Here is a 21,316-nt window from a genome sequence, read left to right as displayed (position 1 = left end):
GTTGAAGTCTCTATCAACTTTTATGAAATTTATGGAAAATGCCAATTATGCTAACTGACTCTGCCTCTGAACTGATATTGTGTCAAATAATGTCCCCTTTAGCAAACTAAATAGTCACTGGTTTTCCAGTTTCCTTCTGAACTCTGATTAACTTCACTACAATTTATTTTGGTATACATCATTTCTATCGCTGGCAGCTTCGCTAGAGCAGCATTTTCATGTCTATGAATATGACAGGGACTGTGTGTTGCTTGAGTGATAATTTGGCTGGCATTGTTGGACACCATAATAACAATGTAGCTTCCCAAGATCAGGCTTGCTGGACTGGCTTTGCCTTCGAAGTCGTTTTAGATTAAACATGAAGGACTTTTTGTGTTTTGCTTGATATCCGCTGAATCAGGCCTAACCAGTGGTCATTAGCAATTTATATGGTTATATGACATTCTATACCTCTCCCTTTTAGCCAATTTCAAAATGATATTCATGATCTTCGTCACGTTTTAAAAATGCTCCTGCAAGCAGAGAGCAATGAAACATAAGCAAATGAAAGTATCAACATGGAAGAGTATCCCCTAAGGGGTCATTCATTCAACATGCAAACCCGCTAAAGGGCAATCATAGATCAATTGGTATCAAAATCCGGAACGCCGTCCATTTAAATAGGAATATATGCTTAGAATCCATGCATATGTTTGCAATTTCTCACTTCTGTACGCTAGAAAATTCAAAGGAAGAGAACGAAAAAGAATAGGGGCGCACTTCATGGGTCAATCTTTGCCTACGATTCTCATGCCGTACGCCAGCCCGATAGAGAGTGTAGAAGGTGCAGAGGTCCACGAGAATAATCGGTATTAAACTTTATGCTTCTTATATTTCTGTAACGTAAGTTAGCTAACCGTCCAAGGCAATATCGCGGTAAAGTTGAGGGAAGGAGGGGGGAAGGTGTGAAGACAGGAAGAGAAAGGCTGGTTGGCCTTCTTACATCGTCAATTTTACGCCGGTTCTTCGGGTCCAACGCATTTGATACTCCCAGCAAAGTTTGAGAAACCGCTTTTGACGCGCCAATTGCTGGACGTAATACCACGGTTGGTGTTCGGCCCAGCAGTCGCCTAGCCGCCTCGGTCGCGCTTCCACTTTCCAGGACTTCGCTAGGCATAGCAACAATAGCATCCCGAGTCATAAGGATGTCACGTTCGAGACTAGAATATGCTCCACGGAGACCTTGAGCTACTCCAAGTGGCTGATCTGCGTATAATGAAATACGTGGCCTTTCGCCTTCGTCCACACCATTGTCATCCCATCGACCGTCAGATGTTGAAGGTCGAGAGGGAGAGCCCCGCGGTGAATTGAGAAAATCTTCGGCACTTTGGAGAGCCGTTTGAGTACCTATGGCCAATTTTGCTCCAAACCGCAATAGCTCGTTTGTAGTGGTTTTCGCAAACTGAACTGCACCTTTTTGGATGCTACGGACTATCCGCCCGTCCTTTTTGTATTCTCGCATAGGGACGAGGACAAGATCCTTAACCCCACCTCCAATGTTCACAAGCGATCTAACTGGAGCTATACCGGCAAGCACGGTAGGCAATTGATTGGCCTTTATGTCTGGCATCCAGATATCGTTTAGTGTCCTTCCAAGCCTGTCAAACCCAGAAACGCCATATATGATGACATGTTGAAGGACCATATCCGCTTCGTCAAGGACAAAGAAATTCATGAACTCCGTAGTTCGGCCCGACCTTAGGCCCGCATAATCCACTCGTTTCGGTTTAAAGTCGAGTCGCACACGGATAGCATTTACTTCCGCGCGCTGGAGGAAAGGCACGTCTTCTGGGGAGGGCTCACTAGGAGCGGAGTCATCCTTGAACTCAAAAAAGCGACTTAAGAAGTCCAATGCATCTTGGTCGACATGCAAACGCAGCGGGAGAACCGTCGCCTAAAAAGTGATTAGCATGTTGCACGTGAGCGATACGGAAAGTGAGAAAAGCCCGAAATATCATCTACCTTCAAGACAACCTCCGAAGCTGCCAGGTCCGGCACTGGTTTGACATTTAAAATTTCTAAATGAACCATGCTCGTACCGATTTCCCGTTCACCCACGTCACGCATGTATGTAGCAAATTTCTTCCATGTTGACGTTGGGATATGGTCAAATATTTCCAGATCTTCAACACGGATATCCAAAGAGCTTTGCGTCTCCCCAGAGTGTGGGGGAAATACTATCAAATCGGCCGAAATACCTTTTAACTCAAATGTCATTTTATGGTGTTTGCTCCGTGCCAAACGTAGTTTTTCGCGTTTCGTCCCGGGTACTTGGTTCTGAATGCCAGTGACCGTGGTGCTTGTCGCAAAACTCATTGTCTCGCTAGCCAAATCATCAATATTTCGGTTGATGTCATGAGAGAGCTCTCGTGGGTCTCGATTAGTAGGGATACCGATATAGACCGAATTAAACAAAAAGTCCCCAATCACGGACTCCTCATCCTCCTCAAAATCCGCAGATAATCTGTTTCCAGGTCTTCTTGCAAATTTCTCTGCTGCCTTAGCTTGGACGTCCCTAACAGCTTTGGAAATAGTATCTCTTGTGCGCTGCCAGTCATAACCGTCGTACAAATTCCAGATTACGTGAACATCTCGGACTCTTATCCGAAGAGGACTGTCACGAAGTTTAACTTCGGTTGCAAGTGTGTACGTGTTGCGAGATGAATCCCACCTGTGGGCAGTGTCACCAACTGCTGACTGCTTCGCGAAATGGTCCTCTTGGAACTCAAGTTCGGGAATGCTGGAAGACATTTGAGCCTCGGAATGGAAGCTGCCAAGTATTCGACTGGTCCCTGCACTAGCAGATCCTTCGTTACCGAACCGAGAAGTGGTAGCACCGCGCCCTTGTGGCCCAGAATCCCCGTGAGAAGGATAGAACACGCTGACATATTCAATCTCTTCAGCTCCATCGCCGTCTTGGCCGTCATTTTCACCCTCAACCTCATAATCAGAATCGGGAACTATGTCCGTAGCGAAAGCGTCCCCAGAGAGGGAATTTAGCATATCCTCAATTCGTATAACCTCTGTCCTGTATTTCCGCTCGGTAATAGGAGGGGAGAGAGGAGCAAGGCCACTTAGAATGGATATTAAGGTCTGCGTGGAGTCGGCGCAGGTTTCCAAAACAAGCAGATCGTCCCTGACCTCGATATCTAACGACTTTTCCCCTTCCACATCCAGCTGCATTACCTTGAGTGCAACGGATGCTGACGATATGTCACAGACGGGAACAAACCCAATACTCTGCAGATGCTGAATTTGGCCGCTTCGAGCCCCGCTAGACTTCCTGTGGCGATAGTTTTCTGCTGACCCGAGATTCTCAACATTATCAATAATCATAACAGACGCTTTGCGAATATCGAGCAAGGCTTCAGAGGGTTTAGTTTCATGGAGAGCACCGCTGAAACTTGCGCGAGTGAAAATTACAAGAGCCTTAGCTGGTGATTTGCGAGGATTGAGGCCAATACCGCAATCCTTCATGCCCACAGATAACCTTGGAAGCATGGCTGATCTGTCGTGTCCGGAGCCAATTGAGCCCCGTTCCGAGAGATCTGACCCAGGTTTGTGATGAGTCTTGAGGTCAGCCAAATTTAGGACCGATTGAGCCATATCGGCAGCGACGTCCTCGGCGGCCATCTGATTATTCAGACCAAGGAACGCGGTAATGGATGGAACCGTATATTCCACTCTCACATTATATAGCTTGATTTTGACAGTTGGTTCCATTTCATCAGCAATAAACCGGGCCATTATCATTGGTAGAGGATCATGAGTTCGTGCTTCTTCCGTGTCCTCGGGTATGACCTCTGCTACCAACTCCTCGCTGCCATTGCGAACAACGGTGACCGTTGAAATTCGGGTGGCAAGGAGGGATGGGAAAGTTACATATCCCGCCTCAAGATTATGGGAAATAATAGTTATGTCTCCAGCCTCATTATTAACATGGACCCGGCCTTCAAATTCTCGAACAAGAGCCAAGATAAGAATTCCAGGTCTATCATCTTGGGGCAGATACTTCGCAACGGTGGCAAGCTTGGCCAGCTCTTCGCCGAGATGGGACAAGGGTTGCAAGGCCGTCGGGTTAGGGACGGCAAAATCCGCATGACCGACAGTCAAGCGAAGGACAGCACCCTGTCTACGCTGCCTAAAGAGTGTATCAAGCATAATATCGTCATCTTCATCGAATTTGTCCTTGGAGGGCGTTAGGAGCCCTAGTAACCGGTCTAAATCAACTTCCTTTGGCCCATATAGGTACTCAAATCGTATATTTTCAAAGTCCAAGGAAGGAGGGGAAGGGGACGGTTCTTTGCGCAGATGAGGCCCACCAACACTAGCTTTATCTATCTGGAGAGCGACTCCCTCAAATCGGCTCACCAGCTTCGCTGCAGTGGTCCCAAGCTGAACTGTGCAGTGTTCCCCGATGACTCGTAGCACAATGCCACCTATCCTGCAGTTTGCTTTTAGCGCGGCGTGATTCGTTGTCGACCGGCTCGAAGGAGGCACCGGATCCGCAAAGTGTACACCCCGGCGGGGTCGGGGAGGTGAGCAAGGTTGCTCCCCTTTAATTGTGGACGCGGATGCAATAGAGCTTCCTAATTCAAGGACGGTGCTTAGACCTCCAAACCAACCCAGTGTCTCGTCGAGTTCTTGGAGGTCCAGCGACAAGCAGATTGGGAGAGTGGTTAAATTAACAGTGGTCGATTCAGAAGATTTGATCACCCGCAATGAGATATCTTTTTGTCCAGGAGACGTAACATCTCGCGTGGATTCACGCATTCTCAAGCTTTCATCGAAAGAAATGATGTCATGTGACATATGTCCAAGAACAAATTTCATTACATCGAGTCGTAGTTTCGTGGTGTTTCCAATGGCTGCAAAATCAATGCGGGTTCCTGATAAGGTCAGGTGCAAAATGGTTTCCTCGATGGGGATTCCGCTTTGTAACTGAGATAACGATGGCGCTGAGGATAAAGGATATGGCTGAGCAGGCACACGCTCCAGGAATTTGAGTGAACAGGATGTCAAATTCAGCCGGAAAAATGAAGGCGATGATTCTTCGCTTGCTGCCTCTGAAATCTTGGTCTGCTTGCTCGTCGAAGTAGACACATCGGTGATCCTTTGGCCTATTTTGACCAGGAGCCACCCGGAAGCTATATCAAGTTTGGCAGTTAACGAAATAATATCTATCTCCACCGCACGCGTAGTTTGGGGATCACTCAGACCATCAAAGTCCTCGTGTTTTTGAGTCGTGGGCTTTGTACGGGATATGGGTAGGTGCCGCGAGGAGACAATTGAACTAACGGAGCCTCTCCTGAAAGCACTCTGGGCAAGTCGTGACCTGGTGTTTGCCAATAGGTCAGGCGTGACAGAATCCGCTAAAGTAATAGTCGACTCCACCATGGGGTCGACGGGCTTACTATCGATGTCGGTCTTCGGGATTTCCTCGCTGTCCTGACTATCTACAGAGGGTAACCAGATGATTATCCTATCGATAGCAAGTATCTCCTTAACAACACCGGAAATATATTGTGGTGAATTATGGACGCTCTCTCTTTCATCATCTTCACTAGTCTGAGCTTCGGGAGAATTCTGGGAAGTATCGAAATCATGTGAAGCTCCTTTGGCTTCTGTATCAGTGTCGCCACTCAATGGCTGTTCCTTCTGATCAGGGTCTGAAGTATCTATCCGTTTAGAAGAACCCCACGCCCCAGGCATATCGGGATCAAAGCTTGTTGTAGATGACTGGCTCATGGCACTCATATACATACTCTGCGCCTCTTCATGAGTGAATATTCTCGATGCAGATAAATCTTCGGGTTGGGACACTGCAGGGCATATCTTAGAGGTACTGGGCGACTCTTGTTCGGTTTGACAGTCCGGGTTTTTGCCACGCGCACTGGTCGCAGAATCAGGTTCGTTTTCTCGTATCCCTCCGCCAACGGGAAAATTGCTTTCATGAACAGAGTGGTACATATAATGTTCTGGGGATGAGCTAGGAGACTTGGAAACGTGCGGACGAGGGGTTTGATCTCTGACAGGGGTACTTGGACAGTCCTTTGGAAATATCGTTGAGTCTTCAAGGTGGTCGTCGAATTGGGACTTGAGAGCTTCGTCTAAATACGCTGGATTGTCTAACAAACGCTCGTCATAGTGACTGTCTAACATCCCCGTGGCGGCCTGGGAGTAAAATTCAAGATCTTTCTCGTCATCAGAGTCAGCATCAGAGAATCTCCCCGTGGTTGAGTAAACAGAAGATTCAAGATGTCGGCTCTCATCTCCATGGGAATCAACGGTGAGCCGTGACCCATACATAGATGATGGGTCGAGAATCGTTGAACGGGACATATCGCCACAAGAATCGGAGCCTGAAGAAGAAGGCTGGGGAGATCGAGGTCGCAAAGGCGTATGGGTAGATTTAGAATGGACTGTGGATGGCATATCAGGGGCATTAAAGCGAGAATAATTTGAGAATACTTCTGCATCCGACATTATCATAGCATGGATCCCTGATAGAGACATCATGCGTTTTCCAACTTTAAGCCTTGAGTCCTGTGATGCCGATGTTGCAGTACTATCAATAGCAATCTCTTGGATAGTGAACAGTCCCGAAATCGGGTCCTGCGTTTCATCCTTGAGAACCCCATCACGCTGCACCTCTGTATCAACTCGTAACGACACATTGGCAATATTGAGCTGCAGTCGATCGATCACACCCTTCAAGAATCCAGCGATGAAGGCAGGGAGCGATAACCCGTCATATAAACCAAGATCTTCTTCTCCATCGTCGCTCTGCGTGTCTAAATGTTCAGGATATTGTGACTGCGACAATATCGCAGCTTGTAGCTCTTCCGTCTCCTCTTTTGGCTCTGATTCTAAAAAGGATTGTGCAAGGTCCGCGGTGGATGGCAATACGCTGTGGCCATCCTGGCCTTCGTCTTCAGCAGTCCCTTTGGACCTTGTCGGAGGGGCATTTTGTTCAGGTTTATCAGGGAGCAGTCTCACACGAGCGTCTACGCCGTCGACCTCTACGATGATTGAGCTATTGTGGAGATTTGCCGGGACGGTAACACGAAGGAGAGACACACTTCCTTTTGTCAAGGTGCAGTACGGCGGTAAATGCGCGGAGAGCTTCTATAAGTTCATCAAACATTAGCATCCAGGGGCTGATGATTGAGGGAGGATAGAAAAAGTGCAGGTCGGCCAAACGCCTGTGCTCCGTACCTCTAGCTTTAAACCGACATTTCGAAGCTCAAAAGTGCTCCTTTGGCCCCATGTAATGCCCAAGGTCGCCAGATCCAAGGTATCTGTATCCACCAGCCCTAGCCGCGACAGAGCATACCTCAACACTAGCTTCTGGGCGAACGAGGGAAGGGAAAACGGCATATTTGAAGGATAGAGTTCTCTGAGCCTCGAGGGCTACAGTTATTCAACGGCTGTCATTGAAATGTTTTCGTGTCATCAGGCCATAGTGTCTGTCACTTGATGAACGAGGAATGCTTGTTTTGCAGTAAACAAGAAGCAAAATGTTTGTTGATGGAGAGCTAGTAATCACGACAGTCGACAATGCAAGTGGCGTGAACTGCAAGCAGAGCCGCGCGCCGGAGGTGCGATCTTTTCAGCAGAGTAATCTACCAATAGAATGTGGTTCTAAAACACAAAGCATCTGGGGATATACAGAGAGGCCATGAATGAAACTTGGGTTAGGCCTCTCTCTGGTGGGCTCTGCTCTGTTGTTGATGCATGATTTGCGGAGGAAATATGTCACTGGCCCTGCCCGGGTTCAAACCGCACCACTTAAGCTCAGCGCAGTCACGGGATGAAGTCAGTTTGCCAAACCAGAAGCCAGACTGCGGGGACGACTTGAGGTGCAGGATGGCAAATCTCAACCATGATGTCGGTCATTAATACTGAGATTTAAGCTGTCTTCTGTCGATTGTCGCGGCTGATGCCTGAACTCAGATGGGATGGAAATGCATTCGCACAAAGATGTCATCATCTGGGTCGGACACCTGGGCCAAATCCGCCCTTTTTCTCCAAAGTTTGTTCCTTTTGACACCAGCAGCCAACCATCTAGGCCCTGCCACCATCGGTGACATTCTAACGCCATTCCAAACGGCATCAAGGCGCATCAAGTTAATCTGTGTCTAAAGATCGGGTTTCTCATGCTTCATCTACATCAGGGACTTCTGGCCCAAACTCCACTACAACCCATTGACAAAAGCTCTCGAACTCCACATTCCAATCCTTCAAACGCACAGCCTTGAGCCCATGCCCTGTGATACCCTCCTTGATATCCCGAAGCCATTCTGTCTGACTCTGGTCTTCGAAACAACTCCATCGAATGGAATTCTCTGCCATAGTTGCTATCCCAGAAAGCCCCGTGTTCTCGAGGCCGTAAAGGACTTGGCAAAAATCATGGGTGAGACCGTTCTTACCATAGCCCATCAAGGTCGGGTCGTCATTACACAGTGCAACGGGTACTCCTCGGGCTAGCAGGGCCGGAAGAGGATGCGCCATTATCGAACTGGTTAACCGCAAAATCTCGTTTGAAATAGGACAGCACTCGATAAGGATCCTCTTGTCTTTCACCAATTCAATCAAAAGCGGATGCTTAAAAAGAGAAAAGCCATGGCCGATCCTCCGGCTGCCCAATAAAATAGCATCATAAAGGTTCCGGTCTGTTTCATTTCCATCCCCCAAACATTCCCCAGCGTGAAAAAGAAACGGGATTTCCATGTTCTCCAGAGCGCATTGTTTTTTGAACCAAAACAAAACCGGTAGTAAGTCCACCAGAGGCCTTCCGTCGTCTTCTCGGCCAACCAGGTCGAATCCAGCAATAAGGTCAGGGAATTCTTCCTTTGTCAAAATGCACTGCTTCATGCTTTCCACGATATCTCGATTCGAATACCTTCGCATGGTGGTCCAGATCATCCTAGCCCCATAAAACCCTTTACCGGCATCGGATGTCTTGAATTTCTTGATCTCATCGTCAAATGCTTCGAAAAATCCAATATAGTCTTCTTCAACAGTATTACTCTGATCCCTACGGTATTCAAAGTCGAACGCCAGACGGAACTCAACATATCGTATCCCATCCTGATGAAGTTCGGCCAGCATGTGCCTAAGACAGGCACGAAATATGGGCTCGTAATATAAAATCGAGTCTACCACTTGAAAGGTTCTGCCGAAAATCTCCCAGATCGCGTCTATGCCGTGGTGATGATTCAATGAAGCCTCGTGCCCAATGGTACATCGACTTTTGAGCCATTCTCGAAAACCCGCTATCCCTTGGCCCGGAAACGCGTCAGCAACCTCTTGCACGGGCAGGAATGTTAAAGGATGGTATTCCCTTTCCCAGAGCGTAGGAGATCCATGTGACGATAGCACCGTTGAAGAGTATTTAAAGTGTAACGGCGTGATCTCAAGATTGTTTTCTGAATCCAAGGGTGCGGAAGATGCCATATACATTCCAGGTAACGAGAGAACCTGGTGAAGCAGGATGTCTAGATCAATCATTGCCTCTATATGACCATGTAATAATGCTCCTAGACACCTGTTAAATCACTGCAAGTGGCACAAAAGGGTAACCAGCACTTACCCTTTGGCATTTTCGCCATAATTTTCCAAAGGTCAGTCTTCTCCATCCTATCCCTCGCCAGCCGAAACATCATCCCAGGGTAGAGAATCTCATCACCTAGTTCGCTTTGAACATCCTTTGTCCACACATCTCTCAGCTCTTTGGCACGGATATATTCGACAATTCGACAAGCCTCCCTCACCACTGGTGACAAGGCATTTCGGAAGTGGACATCTGCAAGACGCCATTTCAGCATTATACGTTCAACACAGCGAGTAATAGAACCATACCGTGTCTTTTTTTCTTCTCTTCCTCGATCAAGGCCTCTCTACCTTGCAGGTACTTTTGAATGAACGGGTCTTCGAAGCGGGGAATGCCCTCTTCGGCTTCCCAGTCATTAGACGCCCAGCTCTGGGCTTGCGACGCCATGAGTATCTAACTCTTTGTTCAAGTATCCTGTCGTTTGCAGGATGACTACGTATGCATGTTAAGTTAAAGGACAAATAGTGGAATTCCACCTATGATATTTGAACCCCATTGGGCTTAGCGAAGGTAGTTACTTAGTCGGTTAGATATTCCTTGTCTGAATATAACCCCTCCCTCATCCGTCCTGCAAGAAGGCAAACTCTCACCATTCCCAAACCCAAGCAGGCCTTCTTTACAGACGACGTATTTCGCCTCGTTCATGAGCTACAGCAAAGGGTGTTCTGGTCAATTCTTAAACATATGGTATAAGTACTAAAAGTATATTTAAACATGTACCGTCCAGGTAACCAACAGCACCGCTGATCTCGTATGACGCCATGAGCCCGACTACCTGAAGAACCATGGAATAAAAACAAACTGTAAATGATAAGCTCGTCATACACAGGTCAAATTATAGTCTAAATCCAGATTGATTTTGTCTAAGGTACATTTGCTCTGTAGCTAATAATCTACCGAAAGGGAAATGGGTACGTAAGGAACACATGGAAGTAAACGCTATTTGCGTCTCCCATGATAAACGTTACTATGTTATATCTTTGCACCTTGGGCTCTCTCAACTATCTTCTTTTCCAAAGCCCTTAGTTCAGCCCGTTTGATCTTCCCGCTTATTGTCTTGGGCAAGAATCCCGGTTCCACGAACTGGATACGCCGGGGATACTTGTATGGAGCGGTCTCTGCCTTGCAGAAGTCTTGTAATTCGGCAATAAGAGCAGCGGGATCACGAGATTTGTATTCATCTTGTAAGACGATGAAAGCTTTCACAACTTCAACGCGGGCAGCGTCTGGCGAAGCTACGACAGCAGATTCCACTACGGCCGGGTGTTTCTTGAGTACTGACTCAACTTCGAAGGGGCCTGTTGTGACCTGAGTTTAGCATGCCATAAACCCGCGAGAAATTTCGCGCTTGAAGACGTGGGATAATGGGGGAGGGTGTTCACTAACCAATTCTGTAGCCTGAGGAGTTTATAACGTCGTCAGAACGACCGACAAACCAGAGATACCCCTCGTCATCTCTGTACGCTCTATCACCAGTTAAATACCATGATCGACCCTTTCCTTGGCGGGTAGGTCGCAAAACAGTGCCGTCAGGTTTCAAGTAGCCTGAAAAGATATTGAGGGTCTGAAATCCTTCTGGAGTCGTAGTGGCGATAGCAATTTCACCTTCCTCGTCAGCAGGCGATTCTTCGCCCTCTGGGGTGATAACCGTTAATGGGACGCCGGGTAGAGGTTTGCCCATTGAGCCAAATTTAACCTTGTTGCCTTTAATATTGCCGCAAACTAGCGTCGTCTCTGTTTGTCCATATCCATCTCGAATTTCGAGCCCACACATTTCTTTCCAAGTCCGAATGACTTGGTCGTTGAGCGGCTCACCCGCACCGACGCAATGCTCAAGCCTCATGGGTGGATTTCTGCGGAAGTATTCCTGTCGTGAAGGTAGCACAAATTGGCGATACGCGGTTGGGGGAGCACATAGGGTGGTGATAGGATAGTTATGGAGATTGTCTAATGTTTGTTCTGCGCTGAATGGGCCGACAGTCTCTTGAACAAAGAGGGCCGCTCCGCAATTCCAGGCACCAAACCAGGCCCAAGCTGCTTTCGCCCAGCCTGCATGTAACGCAACCCTATGTTAGCATCGGAGCATCAAACATGTCGAAATAAAAGCAAGTTTACAACAGTTGATACTTACCCTGCTCTGACAAATTCCAATAAAGCTTCCCGGGCTCCAAATCCAGCCATAGACGTCCGGTCAACACATGGGCTTTTGGTCACGTAATGTTAGTCACCGAGCTAGATACCACACGTGCATACCCGCTGCTCACCTAAAGGATATGAGACTTGGTTGTGAAGCACCATCTTTGGCATTCCCGTTGTTCCTGAGGTAAAATAGATCATTGATGGGTCCGACCATTTAGTCTTGCGGCCATCGCCACGGAATAGGAATTCCTCCGGGAATTTGTCCAATTCAGATGAATATTGCAGGGTATCTTTGAGGGGAGCCCCAGCAGCTTGCAGGGCAAGTCGGACGTTTGGGCAATTTTTGCGCACTGAATTAAATTTCTCTAAGCTCACGCTGTCGCCAACGAAGACCGTGGCTCCTGATGCCTGGGCTCGGTATTCGATATCATGGGCGACTGCCAAAGTTGTGCATGGGCAGACAACACCACCGAGACGTATTACTGCAGTAGCAACCTCCCACCTGGAGCAATTCGTTAACATCCATCAGCTTCGCAGAAACTCAGAAACACCCCAAATCAAAGGAAATGTTTTCCCGCTGAGGCCTCTTACTATTGTGGATTCGGTGACCGGATAGTGCTTACCAAGCTGGCACGCGTGGAAGGATAATGATCACTCTATCCCCTTTTTTAACACCAAGACGCGCGAGAAGCCCAGCGGCACGGTGGGAGCGTTTCGAGAAATAGGCATAATCGAGAGACAGGGGATTCCGACCGTTTTGATCAACCCAGAGCAGCGCCTGCGGTGAAGGGGTTTCTGCGGCCCATTTGTCAACAACGTCAACGGCGAAATTGAAGTGCTCCGGGAAATGGGGCATTTCTTCGGGGATTCGCGCCATGGTTCTTCGTCCAGCTCGATCAACAGGGGGACTGTAGGAGCTCCTGCCTTCGTTCAGCTTGACCTACTTATGACTGCGTCGTTGGAATCGGAGCTGAGCAAGGATCATGTACGGAGCAGCGGAGCAGCGGAGAACCTCTTGCGTCGTTAAATAGCCATCCTTGGGGGACGAAGTGGTCAAGGGTTCCCCAACGAACTAGCTGCTGCTGACTGGCCAGTGAAAGAGCTTCAGGCATTTTGTTTGGAGCTTAACGCTTGGCCTCTCCCAGCCATTGACCCATCTTACCCCCAAAGGTCGTAGTGTGGGGTGTCGATTTAGACGTCTTTTGTCTGGGGCGGCCCCCTGACGGTTGGAGAACAGCGCGGGGTCGGATGTCTATCCATAGGCATTGCCGATATCGATAAACTCTTCCCCAGAGCCGAGTCAGGCGGGGACTCCCCAGGGTCTCACGTGAGTCTGCCGCTCTCGAATGCCGGCCAGCGGGCTAAAGACGCCCATCTTTGACGGCGTGCATCTTGATTTCAGGCGGTAATAAAATAATATGCATGATTTATGCCCAGCAGGACTACTCCATACGAAGTAACGGGGAACTTAGAGAAGGTCTATTTTTAAATTTTTACGATAATCCCACCGTCATCAAGGAGCACATTCGAAAATACAGAGTCAAGGTGACATATGTCAAGATGAAACATCCCGCTCTCACATGCTCAATGGTGTATGAATCTGGAGTTACATAGTATGCTCTTGTAGCTCCATGGTTTGGGCAGTTAACTGCTATTATTGTCATGATGACAAGCCTTTTGGTGCAAACCTTCCTGTTGATAGCCTCTCTTGTACGGAGTATACCAACCTACCATGGAGATCATGCAAAACACCAAATGTATCACAGTTCAAGAGAAGAGCAAGTCTTTAAGTCCAAATATATTCTATAATTTGTACTGCCAGTTCAAGAGTCAAGAATATCAGTTCTCCCGAGCGACGGGATCCCTTCGCCCGGAACACTCCAACATCGGGTATGCAATGTTGCTGACCATCCTCAAGGCGCTGGAGGCACTTAAGATATGTGTAAATAAGCTGGTAAAAATATTCATTGTGGGCATCGAAGGCAATAGGGCGCTCCAATAATATGCCTTAACCGGCACTTTAAATTTCGCAGAAATTCAGCGACCCCATGAATATGGACGCCGGACCACCTGGATCATCAGGAAGATAAAAGTTTTGAAGAGGTGGAAAAAAGAAAAAGAAAAAAGGAAGGAAAAAGGAAATTCCACATGTCAATTTACCGTCGCAATAATTTTAATACCGATGGCCTGTCGTCTCTTGAACCTTCATGGTACCCAGCTCTGGGGGAGTGAACCCTGAGATGTAACCTTACCCGTGGAAGCGTAGAACTTGCTGCGATTCGCTGCATACTTTTAAGGATCGACACAAATGTCATCGCCTACGTGCGTTTCCGCTTTACGCATGGCATCCAAGGCATAGAATCAGATCTCGTACCCCATAAAATCATTTGTATGTACTCCGTATAGAGTACTCGGAACTTCGTACATACATGCGAACATACATATACCAGCCATCAAGTTTTCTGTGCAACGTGGCGATCGCCTCATTTCCACGAAGACGGATCTCTAAGTACTTCGTTTCGATATCGACTGCACTAACTTCAGCATGGTCCCATTGTCAGGGATAGGAGCGGGAAATATCATCGATATTGACCTGAGCTCGCAGGTGGCAATAAAACGAGGGATCATCCCAATCACGGGAGACCCTCAGTCAGACACCTGTCACAGAAAATTTGGACCCGAGGAATTCTCATGAGAACAACTGTCCTGCGGCTTTGTAGCCCCTTCGACCGTATTTAAAATGCGATTGGCTCCTTGCACAAGGGCGGCTTTTGCGTTTGCGAGCTGGTCCTCTGTACTGTGTAATCTGGTTCCAAGGCCGGCATCCGTCGGGCATCGCCTGGCGCCCGATAGGTACGAAATACCTTTGACCATATTTCATGCTTGAGCAATTCTTGGGAAAAAGCTTTTTTCTCCAGATCCTCCCGTTAGTTTGGCCTTGGATCCCGGTGTTGCATAACAACGTATGAGGGGTTCAGCCACCCGCAGCTAGCAAACACTTATTTATTCCACTTGTTTCGCAGTTTCTAAGTGCCTGACATTCTCGTGCGAACCGAGCTAGCTGGCCCGAGCCAAGCTTTCAACCTCTCGGATATTCAACAAATTTCCCAGGTGCAAACTACATTCAACACAGTTGCACCACAATGGAAAATTCCAAAACCTTTTCAGTTAATCAGCGGTGGAAGAGCGAAGAAGCAGTATCAGCGCCTACACCGGACCCTGCTGCTCATCAGCATCAGTACGCGAATCAAAGGCCGCCTGGAATAGAAAAGGAAATATATTCCAAGCAATTGGAATATGGCACTGGATCAAGTGATCAAAAATTCGAAGAGAGCCATACGGGTGGCCCGGCGGAGGGAGGAAAATTCAAAACATGGTGTCGCCGATATCAAAGATATATCCGTACTGGGAAATATTTCATCATTTGGCTCTTGTTCACTGGGTAAGTCCACTGTCTAGCTTGGTGGTGGGGAATTAGCACATTAGACTTCATGGGATGTTATCTCAGGAGAATGGACTGTTTCCCTTCGACTCCTGAAATTGGCGATACGTTCCTAGGTATTGTTGGATTAAAGAAAAAAAAAAAAAAAGAAAACGAAACTAACTTAGAAGTATCTCAGCTGGTGGATCGCCGGGCTTATTCTCCGCCGAAAAGACCTGGGTTGGGTAGTCCCATTCCTCGTTTACCTTTGCATTACTATGCGCATTTTGTTTTTCTATGTCCCGATATCCATAATTACCAGGTCGATGCATTGGATATGGAGAAATACCGCCCGCCGTTTCGTTCCGATGATTCCAGAAAAATATCAGACTTTGGCCGGCGCGGCATTGGTCGTTGCGGTCATCCTCATAGGCGCGTTTGCCTCGCCAGAAGCAGCTGACAATACCCGCGAAAACCGTGCAGTTAGCTTAGTCGGGTTGGCCGTGTTATTGGGGGGTCTGTGGATAACGTCCAAAGACCGCAAGAGAATAGTATGGAGGACCGTCATTGTCGGCATGCTAGTCCAATTCATTATGGCATTATTCGTTCTGCGCACCAGAGTTGGGTACGATATATTCAACTTCATCGCCATGCGTGCCACTGACCTTCTTGCCTTCGCTGGAAAAGGAACCGAATTCTTGACCAGCGGAGAGGTTCTCAAACTTCCCTGGTTTCTCATTACCGTGGTGCCGGCGATCATTTTCTTCGTATCTCTAGTCCAACTTTTGTATTACATCAACTTCATCCAGTGGTTCATTGGAAAATTCGCCGTTTTCTTCTTCTGGTCCATGCGGGTGTCGGGCGCGGAAGCTGTTGTTGCAGCTGCGTCACCATTCATTGGCCAAGGCGAATCGGTCATGTTGATTCGGCCATTTATCAATTATCTCACTATGGCTGAAATCCATCAGGTGATGTGTTCTGGGTTTGCAACGATCGCTGGAAGCGTGTTTGTCGCATACGTGGCCCTCGGTGTGAATCCCCAGGCGCTGATTTCATCTTGTGTTATGAGCATACCTGCGTCACTCGCAGTATCAAAAATGAGGTACCCTGAGAAGGAAGAAACATTGACGGCAGGCCGCGTCACAATACCGGAAGACGAGGGCAACAAACCGGTAAATGCACTACATGCGTTTGCCGCGGGGGCCTGGTTAGGGTTAAAGATTGCAGCTATGATCACTGCCACATTGCTATGCATCATCTCCCTTATTGGACTCGCCAATGGGTTATTGACTTGGTGGGGCCGTTACCTTAACATCAATGATCCGCCGCTCACCATCGAACTCATTGTCGGATACTTATGCTACCCGGTCGCTTTTCTACTCGGTGTCCCACGCAATGGCGATATCCTGAAAGTAGCTCGTCTAATTGGGTTAAAGCTCATTGCAGTAAGGTCCTGAAACCCGTAGTCTTCTTTTTTTCACTGACATGGGAGCCAGAATGAGTTTGTGGCGTACCGTGCTCTCCAAACCCAGGCGGAATATGCGACGCTTTCGCCCCGTTCCCGCCTTATTGCCACTTATGCACTCTGCGGTTTTGCGAACATCGGTTCTCTAGGGAACCAGGTTGGCGTCTTATCTCAGCTGGCTCCTGATCGGACGGCTGATGTGACCCGGGTCGCCGTGAGTGCCCTGATAACGGGGGCGCTGAGCACTTTGAGCAGTGCAAGCATCGCAGGATTACTCGTCACTGACGAGAGATAACCAACAATGCATATCGGAATGCAGGACCTGGCTCAAGCGTTGATTTGCTTTTCAATGTTTCATGTCAGTGTAGCAGCAAATCCTCTTCAAAAATAGTCTTCGCGCCCCATGCGTTGATATTCCTTGCGAAGCAAGATATATAAATGCAGTCGCTTGGCCCATTTCCAAAGTGCACCGATTCTTAGCCGTGTTCTCATGGTAGATTACTGAGCGAAGCAACGTTGAGCGTCTGGTTCACCCGATGTGAGTTTGTTTTAGAGGCGATAACCTCCCATTTACCTATGTCGAGGGGAGTTTCCGGGACAGAATTCATCATCAAGCACCAGTAGCCAGCGACCTCGATGTTGGCATGGGGCACTGGATCTTGCAACCGGAACGGAAATTCGCGGATATGCAGTCAACCAGCGTCACAAGAGGAAATATAAATCAAAATTCAACCCAGTTAAAGTTCAATCCGCTCAAGTAACATGACGACGACTGGATCTCAAAAGACATTTCATTAACAATAGCAGTTCAACTCCTCCATAAATCATGGCCTCAAATGCTCTGACTCATAGGGAAGCTTGGCGTGAAGTCGAGCAGACAAAAAGGGGCCCACTTCTAACCCGCGCCAATCAGTCATGCCACAAGGAGCACTATGCAATATCAGCCTGAATTATTGTGCATATCACGGTTATATGTACAACAGCAGGGACGTTGTCGGGTTGAACTTACGCATGTATTTGAAGGAATGCAAGGCAAAATTCACCATCTGTTTAAGGAACAGAGCATCCCTCACACGATACCAACCCACTCTGAAATTCATGGAATATCCCCCTTAGTTTCTTCGTAGAGCAGAATAGCATTAAGCATCGGATAAGTCTCCAAAGTAATACTTATCACATTTGCTTCGTGTTTGAGAGACTAACGAAAAAAAGGCTTCTGACTCCTGTCTTCCATGATCCAAGCTAATACGTTGTGCTATCAAGTAAGGAATGTGCAGCCGTCATGTGGTAGGTTTGGAAGGAAACGCAAAAGAACATCAAGCCACCAAAAATGGATATTCAAAGCTATAACCAAGCCTTATGCAAAATTCGAATCCAATAAAAGAGAAGCCAAAGTCCGACATGCCAGGCAAACTCCGTCATAGGGCTTATTGAGGACCTTGGACAACCCCGAAGGCCTCTCGCCAGGCCGCTTGGAAGCACTCGAAAAACGCCAAAAGAAAATTTAAAGCCCTGCCCTATGCACATATCATCATATGATCGTCGTCTTTATTGGAACTATTCAATGTCCTCAATATCGCGATGTCGAGCGAGTACATGCTTCTTAAACTCATCTGGATTCGTATCCCACAACTCGGCAGCCTGACCATTCAGCGGGCTCGCACTGTATCCAAGCGAATAGTGTCAGCCGCGAATGCATCTAGACAGTTCGGATCGATAGAGACACCACACTTACTTATTAGGTTCACCCAGCAGGCTTTGGAGACTTAGCAGAACACTCTGTACGTTATACACGGCACTCCACTTTTCCTTGAGAATATCAAGGCAAATACGGCCAGAGAAGTCGACGTTTGGATGGTATATAGGGGTTTTGAATAAGACGGTCGGAGGCGCATAGGGATAGTTTGTTGGGAAGCCAAAGGAGAGCTTGAAGACCAGATTCTCATATGGGGTATCCTCTGGACCGTTGATGGTAGCCGTCCAAGAAAGCAAGTTTCCGTCTGCATCGGGGAAAGCCGAGATTCCTGGCGAAGGGGACGTCATAAGCTGCATAAGCTCGCTTTGCAGTCTGATAGAGGTAGACTGTGTCAGTTAACCATGCGAAGAACGTATTCCCTAAAGAAAGGGAAATACGGCTGGAAACTTACCTTTTTGTGACGGTTTGGGCTTCGGCCTTGACGGCCGCAGGATTCAGCTTCGAAGTTTCTTGCACCGAAGGGGCATCCGGAGCCGCATTCTGAGAATCCTCGAGAGAATAATCCATCTTAATCCCAAACAATAAGCTCTTCAAACTGTATGAGAGCCAACGATGGGGTTTGGGGTCTTCCGTACGCGACCTTCAAACGGCGCTGCTTGTTTTTGGAGAATTGAGTTGCACCTTGAGGGGATAGTTTCCTTGCTTCGTACGAGCCTAAAGGGGTTGAAGAGCAGAAAGAAGGCACTTTAAATTTAACTCAAAAGCTCGACCGCCAGAGAGTAGGAGATACGATCCTGGAGCACAAGGGACAGGACAGAAAAGAGAATCCCGGGATGTTTGTTTACCTGGCAACCAGCTGGCACCCGCTAGCGTGATCCGGCGAGGCCCACTCGTTAGTTATCGATAAGCCCGAGCGCGGGATCCCAAGGCAACGCTCCCAGCCAGTCAAGGGGATACGATCACGACCAAGATGAAACGCACGCGTCGTGCTCAACGTTCAGTCTGACCGACATGTCAGGCCCAACATTTCCAAGAAGGTCTGATTTGCAATTTCTGGAGCGCATGGATTCACATGCCCTCAATTGACTCCCTCGTTACCCCTCACGATCAAAACGCCGCCTGCCTTCGAAGCGAGGGTCGTGGTGAACTGGCACGCTGCATCTAAACGTACCCTTCAAAGCCGGCACCAAATTGCCCCTGATGAAACACTCCCAGCTGGCCCCGCTTCCGGAGGACCTGCCCTTTCGCATTGTCTCAAAGACGATCGGGCAAGGTGCTTACGCCTGGTAACCCCCTCCCCCGATGGCTTTTACTCCCGCGTTCTGCCGAGATATTGACTGATCACATCGCTCCCAGTATCAAAAAGGCATGTCCCCTTCAGAACGATACCCCCCTCTTTGCTGTCAAGTTCATCCACAAGGATTATGCTGCTCGTCATGGGCGCATTACCTCAAAACAACTTCAAATGGAGGTGGCTCTCCACAAACACGTGGGACTGCATAATAACATCATTGCATTCTATAACACGGACGAAAATGAAACGTGGCGATGGATAGCGATGGAACTGGCAGAGGGCGGTGATCTATTTGACAAAATTGAGGCTGATGAGGGGGTGGGGGAAGACATTGCTCATGTATACTTCGCACAGCTCATCACTGCCGTTGGATTTATGCACTCCAAAGGGGTAGGACATCGGGACATCAAGCCCGAGAATATTTTATTGTCTTCTGATGGAAATTTAAAAATTGCCGATTTTGGGCTGGCGACGCTCTTCGAATACAATGGCAAAATGAAAATGAGTACTACACTCTGCGGAAGCCCTCCGTATATCGCTCCGGAGGTGATTCAATGCAGTAATCGCGCGCAATCAAGAGGAGGAGGGTACAGGGCGGACTTGGCGGACATCTGGTCTTGCGGAGTTGTGCTCTTCGTTTTGTTGGTTGGAAACACTCCTTGGGACAGTCCCACGGACGAAAGTTATGAATATTGTGAATATGTCAAGGCAAATGCAAAACCGGAGGATGAGCTCTGGCAGCGTCTGCCAGTTGCCGTACTGTCACTGCTTCGTGGCATGATGAAGATTGATTCATCCAAAAGATTCTCCATGCAGGACGTACGCCGCCATCCATGGTTTACGAAACAGAACAAGTATCTTTCTTCTGACGGCAGACTCATTAATCCGGTCAATATGGCCACGACAATGTTCGAGTCATTGCACATAGACTTTAACCAAGACCCTCTCTCTTTCTGTCAGAACACACCTTCCAGCAGTCCAGACGTGATGCTCGATGACCAGCCACACGATAGCATAAAGCCAAGATTTTCTTCTACCCAACCTGAACCCTTAACGGACGACATGCTAATTGACTGGGATGGCCCGCCACGCTTAACTACGAGCTTCCAATCCGCTTCGCAGCCCAAAACACTGCGAAACCCTGCAGACAATGGTATGTTGGCGGATCGCCTCATGGACGAACCATCCATGTCACAGTTTTCTGCGACGCCGTCGGTGCCACTTAGTCGGACCCAAAATGCCGGAAAATTCCAAGACATCATTCCCTGTTCGGGTCTTACAAGATTCTTCTCGAACTGGCCTCTCAGCCTTCTCGTACCTCGCGTGTGCGAAGCTCTTCAGCTGATCCATGTCCCAGCCTCGCCTAAATCATCCGAAACCTCTGTCGTTATCCGCATTCGCACGAATGACGATAGGAAATGCCCCATAAGTGGAAATATCATTGTTGAGGTCATTGCGGAAGGAATTGCAGAGGTCGAATTTGTCAAAGTTAAAGGTGATCCTCTTGAATGGAGACGGTTCTTTAAGAAGATTACAGTGCTATGTAAAGATGCAGTTTTGAGACCTGACAATTGAATATACCCTGCTAAATTGCGCTAAATCTCGTCTGTATTCTATAAGTTCATGGTAATAAAATATGGTAAGTG

General features: G+C 48.0%; 6 protein-coding genes across 6 annotated transcripts; 2 read left to right on the top strand and 4 right to left on the bottom strand.

Moving 5' to 3' along the window:
* Positions 1-389: 389 nt before the first annotated feature.
* Positions 390-7,470, bottom strand: ATG2 (autophagy- protein 2). The gene is made up of 4 exons (XM_003065546.2): positions 7,258-7,470; positions 2,002-7,167; positions 983-1,933; positions 390-875 (listed from the first exon to the last, which is right to left on the bottom strand). The coding sequence occupies exons 1-4, from the start codon at positions 7,417-7,419 to the stop codon at positions 852-854; spliced, it is 6,303 nt and encodes a 2,100-aa protein (XP_003065592.2). The 5' UTR covers positions 7,420-7,470; the 3' UTR covers positions 390-851.
* A 688-nt stretch (positions 7,471-8,158) lies between these two features.
* On the bottom strand, positions 8,159-10,042 carry D8B26_001553 (uncharacterized protein; the record flags this gene model as incomplete). Its single annotated transcript, XM_003065545.2, has 3 exons — positions 8,159-9,581; positions 9,635-9,847; positions 9,904-10,042. The coding sequence occupies 3 exons, from the start codon at positions 10,040-10,042 to the stop codon at positions 8,197-8,199; spliced, it is 1,737 nt and encodes a 578-aa protein (XP_003065591.2). The 3' UTR covers positions 8,159-8,196.
* A 488-nt stretch (positions 10,043-10,530) lies between these two features.
* Positions 10,531-12,964, bottom strand: D8B26_001552 (uncharacterized protein). Its single transcript, XM_003065544.2, has 5 exons — positions 12,418-12,964; positions 11,920-12,296; positions 11,787-11,858; positions 11,042-11,704; positions 10,531-10,953 (listed from the first exon to the last, which is right to left on the bottom strand). Exons 1-5 carry the CDS (start codon positions 12,669-12,671, stop codon positions 10,628-10,630), a joined length of 1,692 nt encoding a protein of 563 aa, XP_003065590.2. The 5' UTR covers positions 12,672-12,964; the 3' UTR covers positions 10,531-10,627.
* A 1,973-nt stretch (positions 12,965-14,937) lies between these two features.
* Positions 14,938-16,975, top strand: D8B26_001551 (uncharacterized protein; the record flags this gene model as incomplete). Its single annotated transcript, XM_066123569.1, has 3 exons — positions 14,938-15,236; positions 15,415-16,660; positions 16,712-16,975. 3 exons carry the CDS (start codon positions 14,938-14,940, stop codon positions 16,973-16,975), a joined length of 1,809 nt encoding a protein of 602 aa, XP_065979643.1.
* Positions 16,976-17,858: 883 nt separating this feature from the next.
* On the bottom strand, positions 17,859-19,230 carry UBC11 (Ubiquitin-conjugating enzyme E2 11). Its single transcript, XM_003065542.2, has 3 exons — positions 18,828-19,230; positions 18,416-18,748; positions 17,859-18,343 (listed from the first exon to the last, which is right to left on the bottom strand). The coding sequence occupies exons 1-3, from the start codon at positions 18,941-18,943 to the stop codon at positions 18,238-18,240; spliced, it is 555 nt and encodes a 184-aa protein (XP_003065588.1). The 5' UTR covers positions 18,944-19,230; the 3' UTR covers positions 17,859-18,237.
* A 51-nt stretch (positions 19,231-19,281) lies between these two features.
* On the top strand, positions 19,282-21,255 carry CHK1 (Chk1 protein kinase). The gene is made up of 2 exons (XM_003065541.2): positions 19,282-19,662; positions 19,733-21,255. Exons 1-2 carry the CDS (start codon positions 19,577-19,579, stop codon positions 21,243-21,245), a joined length of 1,599 nt encoding a protein of 532 aa, XP_003065587.2. The 5' UTR covers positions 19,282-19,576; the 3' UTR covers positions 21,246-21,255.
* The last annotated feature ends 61 nt before the right edge of the window (positions 21,256-21,316 follow it).

The sequence above is a fragment of the Coccidioides posadasii genome, chromosome 1 (genome assembly GCF_018416015.2).
Source record: "Coccidioides posadasii str. Silveira chromosome 1, complete sequence".
In the NCBI taxonomy this organism is placed as follows: Eukaryota; Fungi; Ascomycota; class Eurotiomycetes; order Onygenales; family Onygenaceae; genus Coccidioides; species Coccidioides posadasii.
The sequence above is the reverse complement of the archived record's forward strand: the minus strand, read 5'-3'. Positions and strand labels throughout refer to the sequence as shown.